Source organism: Myodes glareolus, chromosome 25 (genome assembly GCF_982192425.1).
Source record: "Myodes glareolus chromosome 25, mMyoGla1.1, whole genome shotgun sequence".
In the NCBI taxonomy this organism is placed as follows: domain Eukaryota; kingdom Metazoa; phylum Chordata; class Mammalia; order Rodentia; family Cricetidae; genus Myodes; species Myodes glareolus.
In genome coordinates this window covers 40,306,818-40,333,684 of record NC_142050.1, presented here as the reverse complement: position 1 = coordinate 40,333,684, position 26,867 = coordinate 40,306,818, and the positions used below count along the sequence as shown (strand labels likewise).

Genomic DNA, 26,867 nt, shown 5'->3' with positions numbered 1-26,867 from the left:
CACCATTCAGTCCTAGCACTTGGGAGGCAGAGGCAGATGGCTATTTGTGAGTTTGAGACCATCACAGTGAGTTCCAGGCCAGCCAGAAACTGCATAGTAAGACCCTGTCTCAAAAACAAAAAAAGAAAAGCAATGCCTTCACTGGATGAAACAATCCGCCGTGGATTTTCTTACCTCTTCCGGTGACATGTTATCCACTAAATCCGCTGAATCCTAGGGAAGAAAGAAACAGGGCCAAGTTCTTTCCCTTTCCTTCTCAGGCTAGTTCCAGTTTTCAGAGACGCAGAAACCATGTCTCCCTGGGCAGATCCAGCCCCAAAAGCCACCTTTTCAAGCCATCGCCACCCTTGGTGGGATCTCGGCCCTTCTAAGGACTTTGGCTTCTCGTTCCACAAGGACAGGCGCCTGGTCTTCCTTCTTCCTCTAGACACATAGTCTCTTACCTGGGCTATTTTCTTCTTTGTAGAGTGAGCTCTGCCCAGTAAGCAGTGCAGCAGGCGCCTGAAGACGGATGATCTTTGACCTGAAAGGAGTAGTGAGAAGATGGGGTGGGGGTGCTGCCAATGGTCTCTGACACTGTGCCACCAAAGACCCGTACTTCCTCTAGCTGTACCCCAGGGGATTCATTCCTCTTTTCTACCTCTTTCCCAACTCCCTAGGACAGCACCATGGATTTATCAATTAGAGTCAGCTCTTGAAATCGCCTAGCCTGGCATCTCCTTACAAGAGGAGCTTTTAGTAAACGTGAGTCCAAACATAACTCCCAAAGCATGCTGAGAAGTCTTTACCTGCAGGCTCTGGAGCTTCCGGTGGCTGTTTGTGGTTGGGCAGCGGCCCATTAGGTTCTTCAGGGTAAGATGGAGCAGTAGGGAAGAGGGGAGGTGGAGGAGGAGAAGACGGTGGTAGCTAAAAATAAAATAAAATAAAGCATTCTCAGTCTCAGAAAAGAGGCCTCATGATGCCTTCCTTGCTACCTTTACTGGCAGGTGTTCTAGGAGATCTAACTCTACACTGCCCGCCCCCCTCCTTGAATTCTTTTCTTCCTTTCAAAACACCACTCATGCCCTGGTCTCTTTTGCACTGGATCCAGTATGGTCTCTTTCTCACTTGTCAGTGTTTCTCTTCCCCTTTCCTTCTTTCCAGCACCTGACACAGCAAAGCCCAGCCTAGTCCAGTCCTGTCCAGCCCAGCTCAGTCCATTACAGCCCAGTCTAACCCAGTCCAGCCCAGCCCAGCCCAGCCCAGCCCAGCCCAGCGCAGTCTAGCCCAATCCAGGAGAGATATCACTATTGCCCCCTACTGACATTTTCACTTGTCAGTTTCCCTTTTCGTCTGTCTTGGTTACCTCTGACTTCCTGGAGATGTCCTCATCTTCATCCTCATCCACAAAGGCGAAGGACTCTGGTCGACCACCAGGGTGCCACTCCCCAGCCAGCCGTGCCTTGCCATCATAGGGCAGTTCCGATAACTTGCGCGCCATATCCTGGGCAGCCCTCAACCTTCGCTCTGCACACAGGTGGCGCTGGAGGAGGGACTGCAGTTCTGAGCGTTCAACTGAGCCCAGCAGGATCATTGACTCTGGGGGACAACCATGTTTTCCTGAGGGCCTGCTCCACGACCACAGTGTCCAGCAAGTCAGGTGCAGCAGGAGCTCAGAGCCTTTCCCGATTCCAGCTCTTACCTTCTCTTACCGAAAAATTCATCTTAAAACTCCTCCGGGGTGGCCTCACTTGATTCCTTTAATTTCACACATTTAGCACTTCCAGACCAATTGGCAGCACACTAATTGGTGCTAATCTGTACTTATCTGTATGATGCCCTAATATCATATTTGCAAATATGTACGCTCGCTATTAAAATATGCTGATTAACCCTATCCAAAAGTAATGAAGCTCGAGAGGCAGTTGTAACGGTCTGAAACTCAAACACACGCTAAAGGAGTCTATAGGCAACACTAGCATCGGGTCCTCTCTCCTGGAAGAAGTTCCATCCTTTAAAGCACCTAGGTCCTGAGAGGAAATGAACAAGATTCTCCCTTTCCGAGAGACCTTTATGTTTATAGGAATCCTGCTACAGTGCTGAACATTTTCTGAAAGTTAACATCCACAGCACTGCATCAAGGGTACTAAGACATGCCTTACTGCTGTATCTTCATCATCATCATGAAAACCTCGCACCCACTGGTTGTGCACCCTTGCTCTAAGGAAGATCCAAGGCTTCAGGAGCTACTTGGAAGGATTCTGAGCTTACGGCAATGTCTGAACTAATGTAGTTTGAGAAATGTGGATACTCTGAAAGTCTGAAGTCAAAACTAACATTACTCCTGGCTCCAAATACCTCCTCGTGTCTATTTTCTATTGCACTAATTCACAGACCAGCGAAGTACATACTGAATGTCCAGTTAATACATAGAACTCTGAAAGCACAGAGATTATGGTCTCTCCACTCAAGGACTACCCAGTCTAACGAGAAAGAACCGACAGTGGCGGGGACACACAGCGGAGTGAAATGCCAGCCATGGGCAGGAAGAAGGGTGAATGAAAGGGAAGGTGACATCAACATTTATGAAAGCCATTTCCTTCTCCATGAGGAACAGTTCTCAATCTTCCTTGGGCTGGCCATTAGAGCCATGACATTACTGAGTAAAGTAGGAGAGGGGCCCAAGATTTTCAGTTGACCCACACTGTTTATGAAGTCTCTCCTTCTGAAATCGCTTACCCACCATGAGTGTATCTGTAATTCTAATTCACAGACATGCACAGAGCAACAATAAGGTGAGCTGCCTGAACCTCATGTTCCCAGCTGACGTTGAACCAACAGCACCCAGTCTTCTCACTCCAGGCCAAGCAAACAGTGCTCGGGTAGCAGTCTATCTGATGCCACGTTGTTCTGTAGAATCTCTGTGCTGTGTGTGGTGACTCTGCTGTCAAAGTGTCCCCAGACGTTCTGCTGAAGTGCTGTCTACTGACCCTAAGCAGTAGAGGGAGGGCTGTGCTTTGCCTTACTGAGAAGATGCGTTAGGGGAATTTCACTTAGGTAGGACTGCAGCGCTGCTGGCCTTGAGATCATGGTTTATGAATGACAAAAATGTCTATTAAACAAGGTATCTTAAAACAGAAACACAGACAACATGGCTATGTATTGACTGCTTGGCAAAAATGCTGTGATCAGAGTCAAGAAACTTAGCTCTGTATTTCCTCTTGGAACATTGTTCTGAAAACCGTTCCAGGTGCATGAGGACTTTAAAATTCATGGCTGCATGAATAGCAAGAATTGCCTGTATTCTCTTAATTGGATTTTAACTGCCTTGTGTGCCTATGTTATGGCTGTGTTTTTTACATCCTAAAGGAAGGGCATGCTCTTCAATCAGTATAAACTGAGCTTCCTTTAGTAGCTCTAAATTTAAGTCCATCCCTGCGATGAAGAATCCTGTCAGGTTATCTGGATTTTGAATCACTCAGGAGACTGGTGAGGCACACCTCTGGGAGTGTCTACGAGGACACTTCTAGAGATTACATGGGGAGGTGGCAGATCCACTATTAATATAAGTAGCACAATCTCATGGCTTTGCATCCCAGAAAAATGGGGGAAATAAGAATGAAAGGAGCTAAGTGCCAGCTTCTTTTCCTAGGCATCTTGGCCTGCCATGATGTGTGCTACCCTGTCCCACCATGCTCTCTCTATCATAAGGGACTGAACTCTCTGAAACCAGAAGCTGAAATAAGCATTTCTTCCCTAAATATGTTTATATTAGGAGGTGAGAAAGTAGCTGAGATGATGCTGGTGCTCTCAGCCTCTGAACAAGCAACCCTGCTTTGGTCACCAGCTGGTTAGTCACCTTCCCTCCCTCCTTCCTTCCTTCCTTCCTTCCTTCCTTCCTTCCTTCCTTCCTTCCTTCCTTCCTTCCTTCCTTACCTTTGGAATCAACCAATGGTAAAGTCTTGACTGTGGTGGTTTGGAGTAGGTTTCTCAGATCCCCATATGTGCAAGAAGCTGAAACAAACTTCACATCACGTACCATGATGTCTTCAACAAAGATTGTAAATTTGCTAAGGAGGGAAAAAGCACCCTGGGTTAGCCCACTACAGGTTTATGCTGGCCCTTTCTTCTTCCCACAAGGTCTGACATGCATTCTTTCACTTATAGTATTTATTAAATATGTGGAAACATGAAAATAATTTTTGAAAAAACATGCTTCCTGATGTTAGCCTTGTTCTCGGCTTCAGGACCTCCTACATCCCACCATATCTAAACTAATTCTTGCTAGTGGTTCTGACCTGAGCTGGTTCCAACCAAGGTCTGGCAAATAGGGAAGCTTCTTGACCTGGATGATGCTGTCATAGAGGGAGGGTTGCAGACTCTGAGCCACCATGTTGGCCAAGATAACGGCCACCATCATGGGAAGGATGTGAGCAATCTGACCAGTCAATTCGAAGCAGATCACAGCTGTGGAGACTGTGTGGGAGACAGCCCCAGTCAGAGCTGCTGCCCCTGGAGTGAGAGGAAGGTATTGATGGGTTAGAGCTGTCTTTTCTGGAGTGGGAGATGAATGAGGTACAGTGAGGATGACACAGAATAGAAGACAGGACCCGGGTCAGTATCAACAACCCCAGCATTGCAACTTTTCAAGAGTAGGGGTAAGAATGCTGGCCTGTTCAAAAATTATCTGTTTGATCTAATTTATATATAACCTTCAGTAAGTTACAAAATGTACATGCAGAACTTTTCATTTATAATGAAGAGAATGATATCTTATCCATTCTTTGTTTTTCAAAGTTTGGATCACTTTCAACTGAATATTTAAAAACCTAATAATAGAATCTTACTTTGAGCCTCAGGTGTTGATGCCAACAGTTCATGAATGAATAGCAAGAAAATTCAAGAACCATGCTGTGGACATAGAACCATGAGGGCTCCATTGATCATGAGCCACAGATCCTGATTCTGTGTCTATTATATGAAAAGTCTTTACTTCCCTGAATACCATGCTCTTATCCACAGAGTGACAATGTCACGAAAGGACTTCTAAAACTCTTACAGATCTAAATCATTATGATTCTACAGACTCACCAAAGGTCAATCTTAGTATTTTTAAGTTGTTGTCTTATCAATTCAATAGTCACTCATACTTTAACTGTACTTCTTATTCAAATATGAGGGAAAGGTCTACATAGCAGCTTCCAGGACAGCTAGGGCTGTGTAAAGTGACCCTGTGTGATGGTTTGAAAGAAAATGGCCCCCATAGGGAGTGGTACTATTAGAAGGTATGGCTTTGTTGGAGTAGCTGTGGATTTGCTGGAGGAAGTGTGCCACTATAGGGGGTGCGTTTTGAGGTCTCCTATGCTCAAGTGATGGGCAGCATGGCACTCAGTTCCCTTCCTGTTGCCTGTCGATCAAGACGTAGAACTCTTAGCTCCTTCTCTGCCTGCATGCTGCCATGTTCTGCCATGATGAAAATTGACTAAGCCTCTGAAACTGTAAGCCACTCAATGAAATATTTTTCTTTATAAGACTTGCTGTGGGGAGCTGAAGAGATGGCTCAGTGGTTAAGAGCACCGCCTGCTCTTCCAAAGGTCCTGAGTTCAATTCCCAGCAACCACATGGTGGCTCACAACCATCTGTACGAGATCTGGTGCCCTCTTCTGGCCTGCAGGTAAAGTACTGAGAATACTGTATACATAATAAATAAATAAATCTTTTTTTTTTAAAGAGTTGCTGTGGCCATGGTGTCTCTTCACAATATTAGAAACCCTAACAAAGATATCCTGTCTTAAAAACAAAAACAGAAACAAAAAAACCCTAAAACTAAAACTAATAAAGTAAAATGATGGAAATATCCATTGGAAAAATATAGGAGAACGCTTATTTGAAAATGTAGCAATTAAAGGTCACAAAAGTCTAATATTAGGAGATATGACCTGAGTAGATAATGCACAGAGCGTTGTTCAGAACATAACCTACACAGTATGTATGCACTGGAAACTGTGCAATTCGGAAGACGAGAGATACCTGAGAGAACGGAGAGGACAGAAGACTCCTACGGATAAATGAAGCTTTTACAAATGAACTAGGGTCAGGAAGTAGAGTGCCATACGTAGGTCCACCTCAGCAGCTATTTTAGAAGTTCCGGGCTCGTGTTTCTCAGCTCGTACTCCTGTGTTATTAGTGTTCCTATTTAGGCATCTGTACTAGCCTGACCTTAGGGTGCTGACCTGACAGGAAATGTCCAGCTGCAGCCACTAAGAGCACCTCCTGTAAACATTTGCTAAGTTCCCTTTTAAAAGCTGGGTCTTGCCCACCTCCAGTCTCTCTCTCTCTCTCTCTCTCTCTCTCTCCCTCTCTCTCCCTCTTCCTGCCCCTCTCCTATCACTCTTGTCCCCAGGGACCAGTCTCTGCCCCTCCCCACCCCTTTCTCTACCCCTTCTCTCCCCTTCCAATAAGCCTCCTATGTGAGACTTGTTACGTACCATGACTTCTCTTGATGACATTCTTAAATTACAAAAAATTAGCCCCCATTAACATGAACACAATTCAGTTTGGATGAACTGGGCCCATCACCTGCATTATTGGTTCCGTAGTTCTTAGGAAATAAGATTCTACTAAACATGTAAAGACAAAGCAAGGTACCACATTCTTCTTTTCTTTTCTGTTTGTTTTGTTTTTTGAGACAGGGTTTCTCTGTGTGTAGCCTTGGTTATCCTGGAACTCACTTTGGAAACCAGGCTGGCCTTGAACCATCCTAATTTTCTTATTTGATTCCTATGATCCATTTTCCACAGGAAGGAGTTAAGGCTTACAAAAAAGAAACAGCGAGAGGCAGAGCCAAGAGCTGGCTGTTTGAACAAAACTTAAATTGAATAGTGTTGTTAACTTAACTAAATTGCTGTACCTTGAAAGAAGATGTATTAGCAGACTTTGATTGCAGGGATTTGGGGTACTCAATGTCTGTTTATAGAGGGTAGGAATATGTCTCACCAATTACTGCATAGCCCCCAGGTAAGATCTTGTAGAGGAAGTCATCAAATAAGATACCCTCAGGGAACAACATGGCCATGATCTCTCCTACCAGCCTTCCAAATGCAGCTCCTAGAGGTAGATAAAGAAGGGTAATGTTAAGATAAATTTTCTTTGCCTCCATGTTTTCAGCATCATCTGTGCTTAGGCACTAAGACCACAGACTCCCAGTGTGCTAGGGTTTTCCTTGTTTTCTCACCCCCTTCCCCAGATTATAGCTATCAATAGGATGCCATCAACCCTTACCTAGCACAAAAACAGGCATGAATCCTCCACAGGGTATGGGCATAGTGGTGGCCACAATGGACATCCAAAACTAGGATTTAAAAAAAAAAAAGAAATATTAGAATACCCTTTCCAAAAGTATCTCCATGCCCCCTCTCTCCTCACTGCCCTCCTCTTTCCTGCTTTCAGAGTCATAACAGACATGTCCTGAGATAGCTAACCCTTTTGGAAATCTTGTCTGTCACCATGATCTCCAGATCATGAAATACTTGGTGCCTTCGGGCTGAGAGATCAACAAAGACTTCAGGATAAAAAGGTTCCTTCAGCTGGCTAACTCAAATCCTTCTAACTCTGAGAGATTATATTTTCCTTTTGGCAATCTACAACAAGGAAGTCCCAGAAGATCCCTCGTTCACTGTTCCCAAAAGACCCTCGCCCAGTGAGCTCAGTCAGCCCACCCCGTCTCTGTGGAGTAGCCCCAGAACAAAGCTGGAGGCTGCTTTTCCCTGCTCCGTTTATTTTTATAAAAGAGCCCCAGATCAATGTGGCAGATACTTCAAAGTCTACTGAATTTTTGTCTGGTTAATTTAGCTTTGATTTGATCATTTACAAAGCTATGCAGAAGGTAAGCCTCATAGGAACCTGAAGAGAATACAGCTTTGTCTGAGCCTTTGTCTTTGATATCAAGCTACCTTAAACAAGGATCAAAATGATATCTGGGTCCTGGGGACATAGTGATAGAGTATATTCTTAGAATCTGTGAGGCCCTGTGTTAAATCCCAGTACTGGGAAAAAAAAATGATCTGTCTTTGCTGTACCACAGGGGTGAACTAAGAACCTGATTAGTCTTTGAATAGACCAGAAAAGATATCCAAGGTCAATTTTGCAAGGCACTATTCCAACAGAAATTGGGACAATTATAGTAAAAGCAATGTGTAGACTCTGAGGCAAAGAATCCCAAAGAATTGAGAAAAACAGCATAGCAAGAGTAGTGGCTGAACACTGAACATCTAAAGAAGAAATAAAAGCATGAGACATAGTTTGGAAAGTGATTCCAGTGTAAGTTCATCAATCTGAGAAAAGGATTCCAAAGTAATTAGGTACAAGATGAAAACAGCCAAATGTCTGAACAAGATGTTGAGATTAAAGTATTTGCACTTGGTGGTGGTGGTGAATGCCTTTAATCCCAGCGCCTGGGAGGCAGAGGTAGGCAGATCTCTGTGAGTTTGAAGTCAGCCTGGTCTACAAGAGCTAGTTCCAGGGCAAGTCCCAAAGCTACAGAGAAACCTTGTCTCAAAAAACCAGGGGAAAAAAGATTAAAGTATTTGCAATTCCTTGAATCATGAATATGAAACACTAATGAGAACGAAATTTCTTAATTTTATGGACTTTAGAAGGCATTCTTTTAAGCCAAAGCTGAACCCAAGAGACAGTTAGGAAGATCCCAAGAAAATTTTACACTAGAAGTGTGAGGTGCAGCAAAACAAAAACATCGACTTCATGTCAGACTATGATCATTGAGACAGCTGAGAACTGAGAGCTGAATGTGCAAAGCAAAGAGGGCGCAGACTGACAATTCCTTGGTGGAAGAAGGTGACCCTCTCCCTTTCTGCCTTCCCTTCATTGGCACAATGCTTCATAAGTGCAGGTAGGAAGCAACTAAAGAAAGACAGGTTGATAGCAGAAGAATATTCATGCAAAACACTAAAAGATTCTCAAAGCTTCATAGTCACCAAAACACTCCAAAGTAAAGTTCACCCAGAGAACGTGTTGAAAATGCAGATGAGCAGAGGCCTCTGAAGACTACCCTATTAGACAGTCTGGAGGCAGGATTCCACGCACTTGTTGCTTAAGTTCCTTGAGTTATGACATTTAACATATCAAGAAGCATTACACTCTCATGTACCATCTCTTTAGAATAAGTACATGGGAGTCACAAGGGATTCTTCTGTGAGCTTGGGTTATTTGAAAGCTCCAATGACACAGATGATGGGTGATGGATGGGTCTAATTTCAGAGGGTAAAGTAGATTCACAGATAAGTGTAAAACCTAGATCAAGACCGGGGGTACTGAAGTTACAATTCCCATGGCACAAAATGGGGTGACTGAGATTAGCAAACTTTTTTAGCTATTGGCACATGAAGAAAAAAAAAACCAAGAGTAATATGGCACACAAGCAACTTCTAAGATTTTAAAGATCCAGATCTAAAGAACTGAGAAACTAGAAACCTGTTATCACTGACTTCATTATATTTAGACCCATCACCAGAAGGAATAACATGAAAATCAGGCAAAAAGTCTTCCACAGAGAGCCTCAGACTATGCTAAAACTCAACACCAGGCAATGCTGTTAGTCTTATTAAAAGGGAGCAGAGATGGGATTATATTCATGTTCATGGGAAATCTCTTGATTTTCAGCACTCCACTCCATACCTCACACTCCACGAAATTGGGAAAATTGGGAAAGTAGGAGGTTCCTTTCAGCAATATTATGAAACAACTGAACCAAGCCTGGAACCTACCTCAGGGACACTGCCAGGAGGCCACATGGACTAGATTTCAAATCCAAATGAAGAACAACAATTCTAGTCCTACTTTGGATTGAACACAATTTGAGTGTCTCACAGGATTCCATTTGGAAATTTCATCTCTCCTGTGAGCTATCAAGAGGGCAAGGACCTAATCTAGCTGTGGTACTTAGAAGTGGAGGCTTTTGAAATGTTTTAGGATTAGGCAAGACACTGGGGTGAAATGTCGGGGTGGCTTCCTAGCAGCTCCCCGAGGAGTGAGAACGGAGGAGATGCACACAGACACAGGTGCTTCTTGCTGTTTACCATGTTCTACAGAGTTTAGGACTCTACTAGCAAAAGCACCGTCACTGCTATGACCCCGTGACCTTGGATGTCTAGAACTGTGAGTCAAAAATACTCTCTTCCTTATAAGGTAGAGCCTGCCTCAGATATTTAATTATAATAACAAAAATGATGAATATGGGTACTTTTATATTTTAATTTGGTTACATGTTCTATTTTTCACATTTGGAAACAAAATGAGAGTACTGTTGTGAGCCCAATGATTAAGCAAAGAAAATGCCGGGAAGCGGTGACTGGTAAAACTGAATTTGCAGCAAGGAAGACTTTAGAAGTTAGAAATATTAAAGAATATTGTAGACCTTCTGCACACTGTTGGGCTTGAAATATAGCCCAGAACGTGTTTTTTCCTTATACACGTACAATACGAATGCTCTCTAGGCTGTAATTCAGTGAGAAGTACAGCGATATACAGATGGGTCCTTCTATACCATCCGAGCGGGGCTCTGAAAATAAGTTGGACTTTATGCAGATACATAACTGGAAATCTGGGGCTATGGATAAGGTGTAAGTGTTGAAAAAAATCGATTTTATTTTTAAAAAAACTTTTAAAAATTTTTGACATTTTAACCGTCTAGAGGACCCTAAGGTAACATAACACACAAATAGTATACATACATATATACATACAGTTTTGACTAACATACAACCTAGACCAATCTGTATCATTACTAGATCAAAGATACTAAAATCCCATCAAAACATGGACCTGGTTACTGCAGATGTGTTCACGGACTTGATAGGCAAGTTGCAGTCCATGTGTTGGAGCTCATGCTAGAAATCTCAGCTTTCAGGAGAGGACAAGTTCAAGGCTAGCCTGGGTTACTTTACTTTCCATGTTCCCCCAAAGCTCAACCAGTATGGAAAGTGAGAAATTATAAATTGGAGAAGATGACAATTACAAATAAAAATCTAGACATCAAACACCTAACAAGATTCTTAGAATATTTTTATGAAAAATTATCACATATATAATACATGAAAGAAACAAAAAGGGTAAAATTAATAAAGAGTCCAAAATATGGATGCTATAGATTCAATTAGTTCACCTTTGGTGAGGTAGGGAAGAAGAAATCCACAGCAACCCTTAGAAGCCTAAGCCTGAGATCTGAGACCTGAAGTGTAAAGCAATTGGAATCTTTAATAATAATATCATTGAAAAGTTTGTTAACAGGCAGCAGCAGAAAACAAGGAAATGTAGAATTAGTCAAAGGCCAATGACCAAGAGTTATGTATTTGGCAATGCTGTTTCATAATATTTATTGAATAAATGAATTCATTGTATTATAAGAACAATATCGATATAGCAGTGATCCACATTCTTGTACAATACAGAATCACAAAAGTATAAATAAGAGCAAGGTATTGTAAAGCATGAGCGTTTAGGCTGGACAGAGCCCTATACTGACGTCATGCTGTTAGTACAAGAGAAGTCATCAAGAAGGAAAAAACAGACAATCGTCAGCTAAAACAGGAATCACTCCAGGTTTGGAATTAAAAAAAAAAAACTTTGTACAGGGTAGTAATATGAAGCTTCTACGTTTATAATTTATGATGGGCGGATCTGAGAAAGAAAGGCTGTAGAAGGTATTATCTCTGATTTCCTAATTAGGAAAAGTCGGGAAAAACTATTCTAGTCTAGAAAAATCCTTGTACTGTCACTGCCTAAGTGGAGAATAATTACATTTGTAAAAGTTATTTAAAATCATGAATAAGGTTGATTTGGTATTTCATCACCTTCAGATCTCCAGGAAAGAAATGGGAGAGCCGAGTGCAAACCACCCGAAAGGGAACAACAGCTCCGGGGAGATTAAGTATCTAATTATCTAACACGTGGGAGGAATTCGGGTAATTGGTCTGGGGTTCTTACACAGTTATCTATATTGCTAAACTCTGTCATGTTCCAGTGTACTTGGCTGCTTTGATGCCTTAAAAGGATAGCACGTGGAACTATTAGGAGGGCTGTTAGAGTTATGGCAAACACCACTAAGCTGACATGAGTGGAACAATTAGGCTACACCCTGGTTATTTTGATAGACAGGCAATTTATGCTGTGGTTTCCTCACGGCTTCTGTCTAGGCTGGACACAGACCAGATGAAGTTCTGCCCTTCCTGTGCAAGGCCAGGGCTCCTCTGCTGATAACAGAAGCATAGAGAGGCTATCATGGGGCACAGTACCTTCATGACGAAGAAGAGAAGGATGATGATGACCACGTTGACCTGGGGGTGAATCCACACCGCTGACTGGCCCAGGCTTTGGGGGTCACCTATGTGTTTTACCCATGTATTGTTGTCAAACAAGGTACTGATGGCTTCACGGGGCATCAGCTGTGAGGGAAAAAGCAGAGCAGCCAGGTTTTCCAGCACATACTGTACCTCCTGTATTAGAGAACTCATCCCCGGCCTCATTAGTCCAGGATTCTTTTTGTTCTGTTACCTGGAGAAAGTCTACCCATGGGCAAAACTCCATAAGCTTCAAGTCTGAGCAGCAGCCCCACCCTTGGCTTAGAGACCCAGCCACAGACGTGACCTAACCCCCTGCTCTCAGGCGCCACTAGAGCTGACCTCTCCAGCCATGAATTGACCCATTCCTGGTGGAAAGGTGAGCGAGGCGATGACAAAGGTAACAATTCCAGGATATAGCAGGCGGCTGAAAAAGAAATAGAATTAAGCCTATCCCCCACTTAGCCAGCCAACAATGCATCCACACGCAGCTTCCAAGCTGTTGCTCCCCATAGTCTTCTATTCTTTCAGCTGAGCATGTTCTCTTTGCCAAGAAAGTGATCACTTGGGAAGCGCCAGCATGGCTAGCCCCTGCCGACAGTATCACAGTTTCCCACAGCTGCTCACAGCAACTCCACCAAAAGCAATGGTTCTCAACCCTTTACTACAGTTTCTCATGTTGTGGTGACTCCCAACGATAAAATGATTTCGTTGTGACTTCATAACTGTAATTTTGCTATGGTTGTGAATTGTAATATAAAAATCTGATATGCAGGATCTCTACCCATAGGCTGAGAATCATTGACCTAAAGGAGGAACTGCTGGGGAAACCCAGGAGTGGGCAGGGCAAGGGGAAGGGCAATGACTCACTGCTTAGCAAGAAACTGGCTCAGAGCCTTGTTCTTTCGGACACCGAGCATGACTTGGCGATGTAGATAAACGAAAACAGCTCCCAAGAACCCGCAGCAGATCCTGAGGGTGCAAGATACAGGCTTGAAGCAGAGCTGGGCACTGCAGGCAAGCAAACAAGGAGCCTCGCCCTCCCCTCTCTACTTCACTGTTCATGCTTTGACTTTCGCCCTCCACAGCTCACCCCCGCTCCAGTCCCTTCCAGCCCACAACCGCACCCCATCCCCTGCTCCCCAGAAAGAGTGGCCCTACTGACCCAATGACAGCAAATGCTGGAAGTTCCTTCAGGTCAAAAGGGAAATCCATTCGGAAATTAGTTCTGAACAGAGCGGTAATGGTGACTGTGGGAAGCGAAGGTCAGCGTTATGGTGGGAGCTCACAGAAAGTCACAGGTAGGGCGAGAGAAATCATGTTAGAGTGTCTTCCTTTCCTTTACCCTCAACCTCTTCTCTTCACTTAATTTCCTTTTCTTACTAGCATCTCTCCATGGCCAAAGCCTCTGTGCCATCATCTAATCCTTCCCTGGACCCCAAGCCTTGGTCTTGTCTCCCAAGCACCATCCATCCCTTGCTCCAGCCATACTTTTTGCTGCTTCGCCACCACCCCTATTTCACCACCTCCACCTGGACCTCCCATTACCAGCATCCTTGTTCCACACCGCCAAGACACGGAACACAAAGGCACTGAATGTGGCTGCAAAGAATCCTCGCCAGTAATTCCGAACGGCAAAGTAGGTAGAGGTGACCTCGATGCTGAACAGCACTCCTACGGGGCAGGGAAGCAGGTCAGTGCAGACCCTCCCACACTTCTCACTGTTGGGATCTCAGGAGCTGCACCCTAATGGTAGTCAGGGAAGGGCCAGAGGGAAGTGATACTTTCTTGTTGTTCCTTGCAATAAACCACATTCTTGCCTATGGAAGTTTACCCCGCTCCCAGATCAGGAATGTGGGCCAGTGAGATACAGAGAAGATAGGAAATGGATAGGCTCTTAACTCCCCGAACTTCAGGCTCGAGTGTCTGTGTACTACAAATAAAGGGGTAAGTGGGGTTGACAACTGTCAAATATCCATGGAGATTTATGGACAACTGAAATAGTTCTGCGGGAATATTAAAATGGAAGAAGGTTCCAGAGCAGGCGGCGGTCAGTACCATTGCCAAAGAGAGCTCAGGATTTGCATATTCCTTGATACCCCTTCTTGTCTCCCTACTGCTTCTTACACTTTAGGGTAAGTTTATGAGAAATAAGAAAAATAGGATAGGACATTCTGCAAGCCTATAGGATTCAACACTCCAGGAAAAGAAAGCTGGGGCATGCTAATGATGATGACACTAACAAAACGTGACCCCCCCCCCAACCAAGGACCTAAGCCAGGAGGACAGCCAAGGTGGGAGGAAGGGAAGTCATCATGCTTAGACAGGCGAGTGAGAGAAAAGGAAAGCTGACTAGTAGGCTCTAGTCCTTGTTCTGAAGGGAGATGCTCAAGCAGAAAGTGAGGAGGGGAAATGTAGCACACACACCAGGAGTGCTGAGCCAAAGGAAGCAATGCCCACGCAGCCAGAGTAGCACCATTTGAAGCAAGGAAAGAACCTGCAAGATTTAGGAAAAAGGAATTGATCTTTGATTAAGTCATCAACAACATGACCTAAAACTTGGCTAAGCTGCCAGGCAGTGGTAGTACACGCCTTTAATCCCAGCATTTGGGAGGGAGAGTCAGGGGGATCTCTGTGAGTTCAAGATCAGCCTGGTCTACAAGATCTAGTTCCAGGACAGGCTCCAAAGCTACAGAGAAACCCTGTCTCGAAAACCAAAAAAATTGGTTAAGTCTCATCCATAGCAAACAGGAGGACAGAGAACTGAGATAGAAGGGGATGAGAACCAGTACAAGAGGAAAACAAAACAAAACATGAATAAGGCAAACTCTGTCTTTTTCTTTCTTCCACAGTGTGAACTGTTGGTCTGTGTGAGGCCAGCCATTCCCTCCCTCTTCAGACAGCAGCTCATATAATAGGAATTCCCCTCTTCCCAATTTGTATTCAAAAGGCACATCTCTCAAATCCTTTCAGTAGGGGACAGTGATTAGTCACATCGAGTCTACGTACGAAGGAGATGGTAGCTGGGTGCTACTGTATCCTGGAGCCAAAGCTGTTTTGGCAGAGGATTTCCCCGATGTCTCCTCTGGAAAGTCATCCCAATCTTCTTTGTCAAGTAGAAACCATTCATTTCTCATCCTACTCTCTTGGTATTTGGGGTTATTCTATTTTCCACTTTCAGATCTAGCTATTTGTCCACACTGCTGAGCTTCCCCAGGACTGGAGGTTCCTTAGAAACTAAGTCCTGGCACAGTGGTGAGCGCTCCATTTGGGGCTCCATGCCTATACTGGGATGGACAGGAGAGGGGAGAGTATGGTATGGAGGAGGAAAGAACACAGCAAGGGAATTTTAAAGAATGGACCCAAGGGGGTCGGAGAGATTGCTCGGTGGTTAAGAGCACTGGCTGCTCTTTCAGAGGACCCAGGCTCAATTCCCAGGACCCCATGGGAGCTCACAACTGTCTGTAACTCCAACTCCAGGGGATCTAACACTCTTACACAGACATACATGTAACAAAAGTACCAATTCACATAAAATAAAAATAAGTAAATCATGCCAGGCAGTGGTGGCGCATGCCTTTAATTCTAGCACTTGGGAGGCAGAGGCAGGCAGATCTCTGTGAGTTCAAGGCCAGTCTGGTCTACAAAGTCGGTTCCAGGACAACCAGAGTTAACCATGTCTTGAAAAACCAAAATAAATAACAATAATCATCATCATCATCATAATAATAATAAAGAATGGAGCTGAGTGCAGAGCTATGCCAGCCACTTTTCCTGCCCTGTTCTTCAGATCCTAAGGTGGAGAAGTCTACAGTGGGTGTCTAGTAGAACGGCTCTTTCTCCTTTGCTTTGCCATAAATAAAAGTAAAACTGGCTTTACTTTGCCTGGGGGCAATGATCCAACTTAAATGTTACAACCATCTCCTTGCCCCGTGATGTAGACCTGGGGCGCTTTTCTGTAGCAGTCTGTCGTGGTATAATGAGGAGTGGGAACTAATCTTCCTATTACCTGAGACAAGCGTGAAACGCGCTGCTAAGAGAAAAGACAGCTATAAAGACGTGAGCAGCTGCTAGAAACCCTGGTGTCTTAGGTCTGGAACGCTGTTCTCGTCTTCCACTCTGGGTCCCTCCTCTAATTTCTCTTCTTGCTCCCACGCCTCTGTCTGCCTCTGTCCAATGAAGGCGTTGCTCTTGGTCTCCAGCTCCTGCTACTTGTGGGCATAATTTCTTTCTCAATGTCACTTATGCCTGTGGCATCAGCCATGGACGCAGGCTGCTGATTAGATTTAGCTCAGTTCCTGGATTGTAGACTCATCAACCTAGCTGCCTATTTTATATTAGTTGACCACGCCATAGGAACTTTAAATTCAATGTCCTCCAGGTAAAATGTGTACACTCCCCTCTAGACCCCGTTCGCTTCCTGCGTCCTCTTCCGTCCTCACCACTATCACTGTCTGCTGCGCTGCCAGCGCTGTGAGCATGGGTGTTGGCATCGAACACCTATCTTCACATAAAAGCAGCCACCAGGCAGCATCAATTTGACTTGGTACCACTTGAGTTTCTCAGCCCCTCCTCTACTTCTTTTGCTGCCCAGTTCTGTCTGTCATCTAGCATCAGGACCATGACAATAGTCTCCTCGTTAATCTTAGATCAATCCTGTTAATCCACAGCCAGTTCTAACCTGCACATATGTGCCAAGGGGATTGGACAAGCAGGTCGAGCTAACCATGTCACTTCCGTGTTTTAAATCCTTCCACGGTTTCACCTCACCCACAACAATACCTCATAAAGTCAGTCCCATGAGACGAAACAAGTCCTATGACATGACAAAGGGGCCTTCGTAGGAAATGTTGTTTGCAGCCTGCCTGGGTGTTCACAATGCACTCCTCAGATGTCCTGATAACCCTTCCAGTCCATTGTTTTAAAACTACTTACTTATTCTTCTCTAATCCTGCATTTTCTAACCAACTGGAACTCGGAATGGGTTTTAACCCATTACAGTGATTAACACCAGGAAGAAGTGTGCTCTGTAAAATGTATTTGGGCAAATGCTACCCTAGAGATTAAAACCTGTATTGCTCTGTATGACTTCTGCCGACCTTCGTGATTCAGCCCCATTTATCTGGTCTGAGTCACTTCCTATTATACTTTCCCATTCTCCCCAGTACTACTCATTACCATAAGGGCAGATATTGACTTTGGATCCTGTCCATTCTCTCAGAGTCGCCTTTTCTCCTTGCGGGCTCCTACTTACTAATTACACCCATGACAAGCACTGTCTCTTTCACAAAGCTTCACAGGCTCCCCCAGGCTTCCTTGAAAGTTCATTGCACTTTGCCTAAGGAATTAATGCCACAGGATCATTAATTGCCTGTGATGATCTCTGTGTTTGCCTCCCAGAGCCCTGTGATAGTGCAGGTCCATAATAGGATACTTAATTGTATTTCTTTGATCAGCATATGGAATTAGGAGTTGCCTATGTTGTGAGCAAAAGATCTCAAAACTACATTTTCTTTCAGTTGTTCTATATTCATAGAAAAGAATCAAGTACTGCCATCTGCAGATAGGCTTGTCATAGGCAGCCTAATGCCAACGGCCTGAGCATCGCCCCTTCACTTGTAAGTGCTGAGCAATTTCTTGTGACAAGAGCAATGCTTGACTGTAACTTTTCTGAGGGGAGGTTCCCATTCTTGTCACAAGGCCAGAAAGAAACTTTTGACTCCTCATAAGCTGCAGTCTCTGTAAGAGACTGCAGGTTCTCTCCACTTTAAAATGTTTCTAACAAAACCAAAACAACCACAAATACTTCTTTTATTTGGAAGGCTGAGGGGGGGTGTAAATAAAGGCAGCGTGTGTATAAATATAGGTGTGAACGTCTGATGTGCAGAAACTCAAACACACTAGCATTCACTGACAGGGGCTAATGACTTTAATGACTGGAGCTGACAACAGAAGTGTAAATGGGATGCCAGGGGTATACATGCATCCTGGATCTGCATACACTGTGTACTTCTACCATGTGTGAGCACGGCAAATGGGAGATGCCCTCATTGATTCTGGATCTGCGCACGCTGTACGCTTCCGCCATGTGAGAGCACGGCAAATGGGAGACACCCTCATGATTCTGACCTCTCACCCATACATCATTTCTGAGCCAAGACATTTTAGATACCTGGAAAACTCATCTATGAAAAGACTAACTGCCATTTCATCATTGAAACAGGCCTTCTAGTGGCTGGTTGTTTAAAGAGTATACACCCATCCTACAACATTTCTTCAATTATCAAATGGAATTTTATTATCAGTGATTTTGATAAATGAGCCATAAATCCCTGCCCCATTAACAACTCAATATTGATGAAGAAATAAATAGACCTGCCTTTTGTGACTAGGTCCTGTTATTAATAACCCATGATAATACTACAATTTTCTTTATATGGATAGAAAAAGCTACATCCTCTTGTAAATTGCTGGCATAGCAAGAAACAACTTTCTTTAAAGCTCCATAAGTACTTCTCATTCTAAGGTTCACCATTAATCGATCCAGTCTACCAAAACCCTAGTGTCTTTAGTAAGACACAACCAGAGGTCCTTGGAGAAGGGAGTCCACAGAATCTCCTGCTACAGAACAGTGTGTGTAAAGCAAAGGCACTGGTAATGCAAAAAGGCTTTAGCATAAGTGGGGACCAGGAGGGCTGCTGTGGCTCTCATCTCTGGGTCTGTAGGTGCTTCAACATGCCCCTGCTCCAGTCACTGGTCTATCAACCCGCACTCACAGGATTAGGTGGGAATATGTGTAAAATTGTTAGAACAAGGCGTGAGGCATATGTTACCTGAGGGTGGCAGTTCTTGTTATAATGGAAATGGTTAATTCAAGCTCTTGGAGAAGCTGACAAGCACTATCTGTTGAGCAAGACAAGGCAAACAGGCCCATGCACTGGGGATGGGACAGACTTGCCTCCAAGTGGTGTTCCAAAACAGCAGCCGACCCCCACGGCACAGCCCACTGTCAGGATGTCAGTGTAATAGTATGGCTGCTACTAGGGAGAGACAGACAGGAAGGTAGGTAGGAGAAGGGCAGGGAAGAGAGATGGGGGTGGGGTAGGGAGAGAGAATAAGCAGGGATGGGAAACAAAAAAGAATGAGAGGCATATATCACAGGAATAAACATGGTCCCATCATCCCTGTGGTTCCCAGGCCAGGAGAAACTCAGTGAGTTTGGCAACCAAGAAGTGACCTTATATGTTCAAGGCCAACAGTTGAAAACAAACCAAGAAAAACGCTAAGTAAACAGATATCAGGCAGGCAAATAAACCAATAAAGACCGAACAAAGAGGGGCCAAGGATAAGTAGCAAGAGGCAGGCAAGGACTTCACTCCAAGAGAAAAGTAGTAGTAAAGCCTGCGGAGAGCGCCAGTGTCAAGAGAACACTCAGCTATTTAGCAGCCACTCCCTGGGCGCCCACCCATCAGTCCCTTCAGAGAGCAAGGCCCCTCTACCCAAGAGCTACAGCAGGCACCCACCCACCCCTCCAAGTCTGGCTCAGGCAACCCAGGTAGGGAGGAAGTGAAACTTGCCTCCAACAGGGGCCGCAAAGCAGCATCCCACGCCCACTGCACAGGCTGGCACCAGGAGATCAAGCTGCCCAGGCACGGTCTGCAACAGAGAAGCACGCCGGGCAAGGCAGGTGGGACAGATGGGCAGTGTGTCAACCGGGGTGGATGGGTGTCAGGAACTACAAAAGGATGGGGACAGCACAGCGGGGAACATGGAGAGGAGCTGACACCGTTCATGTCGGTAAGGCCTGGCTGAGGTCACCATAGAGGGGCACGGATCAGGGTGGGCTGGACACTAGGAAGACAGACAGAAGCTGGACAGAGGGGAAGATAGGGCTAGGATCTGTAGACGCGGACATGGAGAACAGGAGCATGGGTTAGTGAGATGCCGCCTTCAGCACCAAGGCCAGCCCAGAGCAGGCAACCCTTCCCTGCTCTGACACACAGTGAGGATTTCCTTCTACCAACCAGCCCCCGCTGTGTTGTACTGCCTCACCCTTACCTCATAGACACCAGAGAACATGGACATAAACTTGCTCAGGACAGCAGCACAGATGCTGGCGATGTGGACAAAGGGACCCTGGAAGAGACCAGGAGAGCCAGGGATCAGAGATGGAGGAGAAGCATGGAGACACCATTGAACCAGAATTTTCGACTCCAGGCCCTGGGCTGGGTGATGGAGAGAGAGAAGCCAGACAAAAGTTCTGCCCCATAGGAGCCTCATCCCGGGGAGAAAGAGATGACAAACCAGTGTGTTTTCAGATAACATTGGGGCTAGGAAGCAAACAAAGGGGCGTGAGGCAAAAGAGGCGGGACGGGGAGGAGATGATGTCCTTCCCTGGCCAGTCACCACCTGAGTTAGTGCCTTGAATGATAATCCCATGAGTGAGTCTCACGGGTGTTAGATGGAGAGTGTTCCGGGCAGACGACACAGAAAATGTAGGGGTCCTGAGTGCGACAAGCATGGCATGGTGGGAAGATGGAAAAAAGCCTTGTCTGGAAGCACAGGGAAGCAGGTAGGCAGTGAGGCTGGAGACCCCACAGACAGGAAGTGGTGGGCCGGCCTGGGGCTGGTCAGCGGTTGGGAGGAGTGCAGGTCTCATAGTAAGAGAAATGGGAAGCTCTTGCAATGATACTGAGTAGGAGTCGGATGAGTCCAGTTCCATTCTGAAAGATGCTTTGGCTGCTGTGCAGGATTTTGATGGTAGAGGGCAAGTGTGCACACAAGGATGCAGCTGAGGAGCCTAGCTCTCACCTTGAAGAAAAAAGACTCATCCTAGGTCTCAGTTTTCTCATGTGAAAATAGGAAAATGCAAGGACTGTGCTGATGTTGAGGCTAGCCTGGGCTACATATAAATTTCAGGAGCCTAAGCTACAGAATGAGACTATCTCAAATAAGAAAACACAAAACAAAAATAAGTAATAAATAAATAAATAAATAAGTAATAAATAAGACAAGGAGATTGATTCAGATAATGTAGAGGGGGGCAAGTGTTTTCTCGAGACATTCTGGTTGTCATAACTAGGGCCTGCTGCTGGCATCAATGGTTAGAAGCCAGGGATAATGCTAGCGTTCCACAGGACACAGAGCGACATCCCTCTTCCCAGCAGAGTTTTCCAGTCCCAAGCCATACTCATGCCCAGGTTGAGGACTTGCGGTAAGGTTTCTTCAGTTTTAACAGTGTGTCACTAGCTCCCCTTTGCTACTGCCATTTGGCCCTGGCTGAGTCTGCTCAGCCCTGACAGGCTTTCCTTCATCTATGTAGACCTACCTCTTTCCCCACAGGGATGCCACTGCCCAGCCCAGCCGTTAAGGCCACCACCTTGGCTACAAAGGCCTTGAGTGTGAGGTATTCCTTCAAGACAACACCACGAAGAATTGTCTTCATCTCGGGGATTCCAGAGCCTACGAGGGTTAAAAAAAAGAACAATGTCCAGGTTCGAGCTAGAGTTTAAATAGAGGGGAAAATAGAAATGGGGATGGAGCGCACGGTGGGAGGTTTGTAAGAAGCCAGACTGCATCGTCTCACGGACAGCACTCACCCACAGCCTGGGGAGAGATGAGTTGGCAAAAAAGGGCACTGAAGAGGATGAGGATGAGTGGGAAGGTGACCCAGGCCAGGTACTGCAGAGGAAGGCTGGGCTGCATCTGGGCATAGGTCCACTTGTAGGCTGCAGGAACACAAACACACAACCTGGGATAGAGTCTAGGAACGGCTGACAGTGAGACCATCTCACCAGCTCCCTCACCCCTCACACTCACACCACTAGACGGCATGCCAGATTGTTCTCATGCCCTGGGCATCTTAGCTGCCTGGCCCCAGGGAATTCCTTTCGTTATACACATAGGAACTCGGAGCCAGGTGGCTATCCACCCAAGTCCCCTCTGGCAGAGGGAGCTGCTGTCTGTGGTGCATGTCACAGTTGAATAAGAAGCTGTAGCACCTGGCTAGAGGCCAGAGGGTGATCACTGATAACTGAATAGACTCCTGAGACTTAGAAATTTCAGTGATGAAACCGGGAGGAACCCGGGAAAGCTGCTCAAATCGGTCACCCTGTTTGAGTGGCAGCTGGCAGGAAAGGCATGGGTGGTGATCTGGTTGTCAGTAACTTTAGCTTTATCTGGATTCAAAGTCAAACCTGACCGCTCATGCAACATACTCAGCCCAAACATGCCTGGACTACCGTAGGTCAGAACTCAGCAATAGTTTCAATATGGAGAAGGTAGAGGGCAGCAGTCCAGGGCAAACCTACCCTGAAGGCTCTTGGCACTAACATAGTCCATGCACCAGCTGACTAGAGCCATCAGTAGGCCCAGGAGCACAAGAAAGATCCAGTCTTCCCCCAGCTTCCTTCTGAGCACACGTCCCAGGCGGTGGACACAATCTAGGAAGAAGTAAGGGTAAACGAGGAGGAATGCAGCTCTCCAGCCATTTCTTTGGGAGCAGGCTGAGGAGCAAAGGTGAGAGTCATCTGTATATTAGTCAAGGGACATCTCTCTACATCTCTGCCGGTTGTTGGCTCTATCCTGCCAGAAAGCATACAACCGTACTCCACAAGAATATATGACTTTCCATATGAAACTCATTTCTTCCCATTGGGAGGGAGGAGAAACAAGGGAAAGTAATAAGGAGGTGAAGGCGAGATGTCTTTCACTTATTCAGAGTAAGGCTTTGGTGTGTGAGGGGTAGGCGTGCGTGCATGTATTTGGGAGATGCGTAATGGGACATCTAAATTATTCTCCCAATCCCTGTACCTCCTATTCCAGATTCCTTTAATTCTCAGTGCCCATCACCTTGACATTTAGAATAGTGGTCCTCATCCAAGTTGTTCACAGTAGAACTGGAGCCCATCTTCTTGGGCATCCCCCTGTCTTCTTCCTTATGTGAGTATTTTTCTTTGTGATGGCCATATATCTGTATGGGTGAAGAACGGTCAGTGTCTACTTTGTTGAAGAGTCAGAAAGGATACAGAAGATTATGCAGACTTAGATTTACAGAGAAAAAGGAAAGTGTTTTGAATCTGGGCACTGAAAGGCTGCTGCAGGTACTTTATAGTCACCCCGTCGTTCATATCTCTACTGTCCGCTCACACATTACTATTTCCATTCCATTTCTCATCCAACCCTGCTTCTGTTCCATTATTTCCCTCAAACCAGGAACATCTTGGTCCATAGTAGCTGTTATCAGAAAAGTAACTTCTACTTGGATGGGGAGGTATAAAGAACTCTGCAGAAATCATAATCCACCTGTGTTTTGCATGTCTCTATATTTTACTGGCACTCCTACATTGACTTCCCACCTCAGGATCCCAATTTTGACAAAGAGAGACCACACTACCAATGGATTTTATTCTTTTACAGGGTCAGATGGTAACTGCTTGCATTTTGCCTTGGTATACTTGTCTGCCTTGAGACACTCAGCTTCCTTATTAAAGTTGTACAAAGCTCATCCAGCTCACATCCCAGAGCTTGTAGACACAAACAGGAATTGGACTCAAAGTGGCAAATTAATCTATTTCCGGACATGAACTAACTGGGTCCTAAGAACAAGAGAAGGGGTGCAGCCCTGTCCCCGTGTTAGCATTAGTGTCATAAAGGATCTCAGAGTGCTAATGACTTCATGCTGGCCCCACACACCCAACCTCAACTCATCCTCTGGGGCCAGGGTCAGGCCAGGCCATGGGACTGATTCTGGGAGAGCCTGGGTAGCAGAGATCTTATTTCACAATATGAGCAGCAGTTTGGTGTTTCGGTCCTGAGCAGGCACACACCCATTATCCTGCTCATGAAGGTAGTGACCAAGAAAAGCGGCGTTTCTCTTCAAACTCTACCTGTCACCCAGAAACAAAAAATACGACCAGCTGGGCATGGTGGCGCACACCTTCAGTGCCAGCACTCAGGAAGCAGAGACTGTGAGTTTGAAGCCAACTTGACCTACATAGATAGTTCCAGGCTAACCAGGGATACATAGTAAGATCCCATCTCAAAAACAAACAAACACAACAAACAAGAAAATATTTCCATTGCAGATCAACTATTGGCGTTGCCTAGGCACTCTGAGTTGTGGATGGGGTGGAATGAGGAAACAGTGTGCTGCTCTCTTCCAACATTCAGGCTGGGAAAACACTCCGAGGGTCAGGTGTATTCTGCTGGTTCAGCAGTAATCATCACGCTATGGCAGGTTTAGAGGGAGTGAGAAACCAAAACCCAAGTGTACAAGTGACGAAACGTCTACAAGTGTAGAGTCCTCTAGCGTGTGCAGGGCTGAGGGGGGATGGAGGACAGAACCCTCTTGACAAAACACTAAGAACTGCTGCATCCTGGAAGCTCACTATACCATCCTAGTTTTATGGAAGTGTTGTATTTTCCCTCACCAGCATTAGACAAAGAACACATTACATTCCTGTTAGCTTTCCAGGTACGTTGGAATCTGGATGAACTCTGCTCCCAAACTAACTTGCCATTCTTTCCTACACAAAGCATCAGCTTCTTTAGCCAATGTCCTGTCACCAAAAAGTGCTCTAACTAGCCAGGCGGTGGTGGTGCACACTTTTAAACCCAATACTTGGGAGGCAGAGGCAGGCAGATCTCTGTGAGTTTGAGGTCAACCTGGTCTACACTTGCTGTGTAGCCTTCGAACTGCCCCTTTGCTCAAGTGGTCAGCCCGCCTTCTCCAGATATATGGCACTTGGGAGAGAATGAGCTGGATTTGACATTTAGATCCTGCTCCTCAACACTCCTCCCTCCCACTACGGACCTACCTCCAGCAACTGCTCAGAGAACCGATCCTCAGGACCCTTGTGCTGACACCGTCCACTCAGGCCACCTGCAGGGTTCTAGCCTGACTCGAAGAACCAAAGCCCTGCCATCAAAACTTGTCTGAAGTCGGATCTCTTCCCGACTCTTTCCATTCTCTCCCATTCTGCATTCTTTGTTGTTAAGAGGTACACTTACTTATGTTAATAGTGACTTGCAAACTTCCCAAGGCAATTTCTCCTTTTCTGTCTGTGCCCATCCCCATTTCTCTTCTCGTACTTGTCCATCTACCACTGATCCCCAAGTACTGCATGGTAATTGCTTCTGGATAAAGCACACAGCTCTGCACTTTCCTAAGTGTCTTATGTTTCACAGAAATCTTAAATTGTTTTATAATTAGTGTGTGCGTGTGTGTTTGTGCACACGTGTGCATGCATGTGTCAGAAAACAACCTGTGGGAGCAGGTTTTTCTTTCCATCATGTGGGTCCCAGGAATTGAACTCAGGCGTGGGGGCAAGCACTTTTACTTACTGAAACATTTTGCTGTCCTTTTAACAATTATAACAACACCCCCCAAACAAGACTCCAGGGATCATACAAGCTAGGTAAATACTCTACCAGAATCCTACCTTCAAACCCTTAAAAACTTGACACCGTTTCTGTGCTCATTTTAAAACTGGTGATTGATCATTGATAAATCGTGTTTCCCCCTGCTTGTCCCAGTGCCTTTCTTCTGGTTTTTGTGCAAGTGTGTGTGCATGTGTATGCGTGTGTGTGTTTGTGTATGCATGCATACAGGGCATTCATTGTGTGGAGAAACCCCATGCTGTCTGCATGTAGGTGATGGCAGAGGAGAGTCTCATAGCATACAGCTTCTATGAGAACCACTCTGATTATGTAAGCATGTAAGCATGTAAGCATGCACTCTTCATGTTAGTGTGGCTCTGCTGGTGTCACACACGGTTCAAATGTCCTGTTAGTAAAGGCTATTTGAAAGGGCACGCAATTCTTATGTCAATTTTAAAAGCTTAGTTCTTTAAAAGGCTTTTATGTTTTGGGCAAATTTGTCATTTAATTTTCAAAATAAATACCGTTCCCCCTTCTCACCTAACTCCCAATTTTTACCAATCCTTGGCCCCGCTGACACCTGTCTGCTACTTCCCTCCCGCCCACGATTTACCTGGGTTGGGTGGGCATTGTGCCTGGGACCCACGTCCTTTCGGGGTCGGTGTTGAAGGCCCCCATTCTCTGAAGGCAGTCCATAGCTGGTACAGTGTTCAAAGGGCATGTACTGGTACTGGGGGGCACTGCCCCACCAGCTTTGTTCACCCCCATGCCGCTGGGACTGGGACTGGGACCGCTCCATGTGTCCTCCCCCCAAGCCCCAGCCAGGCCTTGGCCTGCTTGCTCCCACTCTCCACCCAGTAGCTCCTTAAGCCTCTGCTTTTGCCTGTCCCCAAGGCGTCTGGGGCACCATGCCCACCTCCAGCTATTTATAGTGTCTCTCCATCACATGACACCCCCCCCCCCCGCCACATCTGATCCTCCTGGGGTCGAAGCAGGTGTGAGTGCTGTGTGGGGGTGGGGGTTAGGATGAAAACCTATGGGACGGTCCAACAGGGAATTCCCTCTGCCGGCCAGCAGCATTGTCCCTTCCCGAGGAGGTTCACGGCTCCAGGTCACTAGTCCTCTATAAATATCATCAGGACTAGGATGAAAAAT

At 45.6% G+C, this 26,867-nt stretch overlaps 1 protein-coding gene across 1 annotated transcript in view; it reads right to left on the bottom strand.

The window, feature by feature from the left end:
* The window catches only part of Clcn1 (chloride voltage-gated channel 1), a 31,100-nt gene extending 4,577 nt beyond the window's left edge, over positions 1 to 26,523 (bottom strand). The window contains exons 1-20 of the mRNA XM_085683531.2: positions 26,326 to 26,523; positions 23,184 to 23,304; positions 22,643 to 22,774; positions 21,932 to 22,060; positions 21,661 to 21,794; positions 20,391 to 20,468; positions 19,291 to 19,369; positions 13,881 to 14,006; positions 13,498 to 13,582; positions 13,203 to 13,304; positions 12,675 to 12,759; positions 12,288 to 12,437; positions 7,261 to 7,330; positions 6,976 to 7,086; positions 4,278 to 4,491; positions 3,916 to 4,049; positions 1,346 to 1,578; positions 789 to 906; positions 444 to 523; positions 175 to 213 (exon numbers count right to left, since the gene is read on the bottom strand). Of these exons, the coding sequence (XP_085539657.2) occupies positions 175 to 213; positions 444 to 523; positions 789 to 906; positions 1,346 to 1,578; positions 3,916 to 4,049; positions 4,278 to 4,491; positions 6,976 to 7,086; positions 7,261 to 7,330; positions 12,288 to 12,437; positions 12,675 to 12,759; positions 13,203 to 13,304; positions 13,498 to 13,582; positions 13,881 to 14,006; positions 19,291 to 19,369; positions 20,391 to 20,468; positions 21,661 to 21,794; positions 21,932 to 22,060; positions 22,643 to 22,774; positions 23,184 to 23,304; positions 26,326 to 26,511 (2,406 nt within the window). The 5' untranslated portion in view covers positions 26,512 to 26,523. The remainder of the gene's footprint in view (positions 1 to 174; positions 214 to 443; positions 524 to 788; positions 907 to 1,345; positions 1,579 to 3,915; positions 4,050 to 4,277; positions 4,492 to 6,975; positions 7,087 to 7,260; positions 7,331 to 12,287; positions 12,438 to 12,674; positions 12,760 to 13,202; positions 13,305 to 13,497; positions 13,583 to 13,880; positions 14,007 to 19,290; positions 19,370 to 20,390; positions 20,469 to 21,660; positions 21,795 to 21,931; positions 22,061 to 22,642; positions 22,775 to 23,183; positions 23,305 to 26,325) is intronic.
* Positions 26,524 to 26,867: the final 344 nt, after the last annotated feature.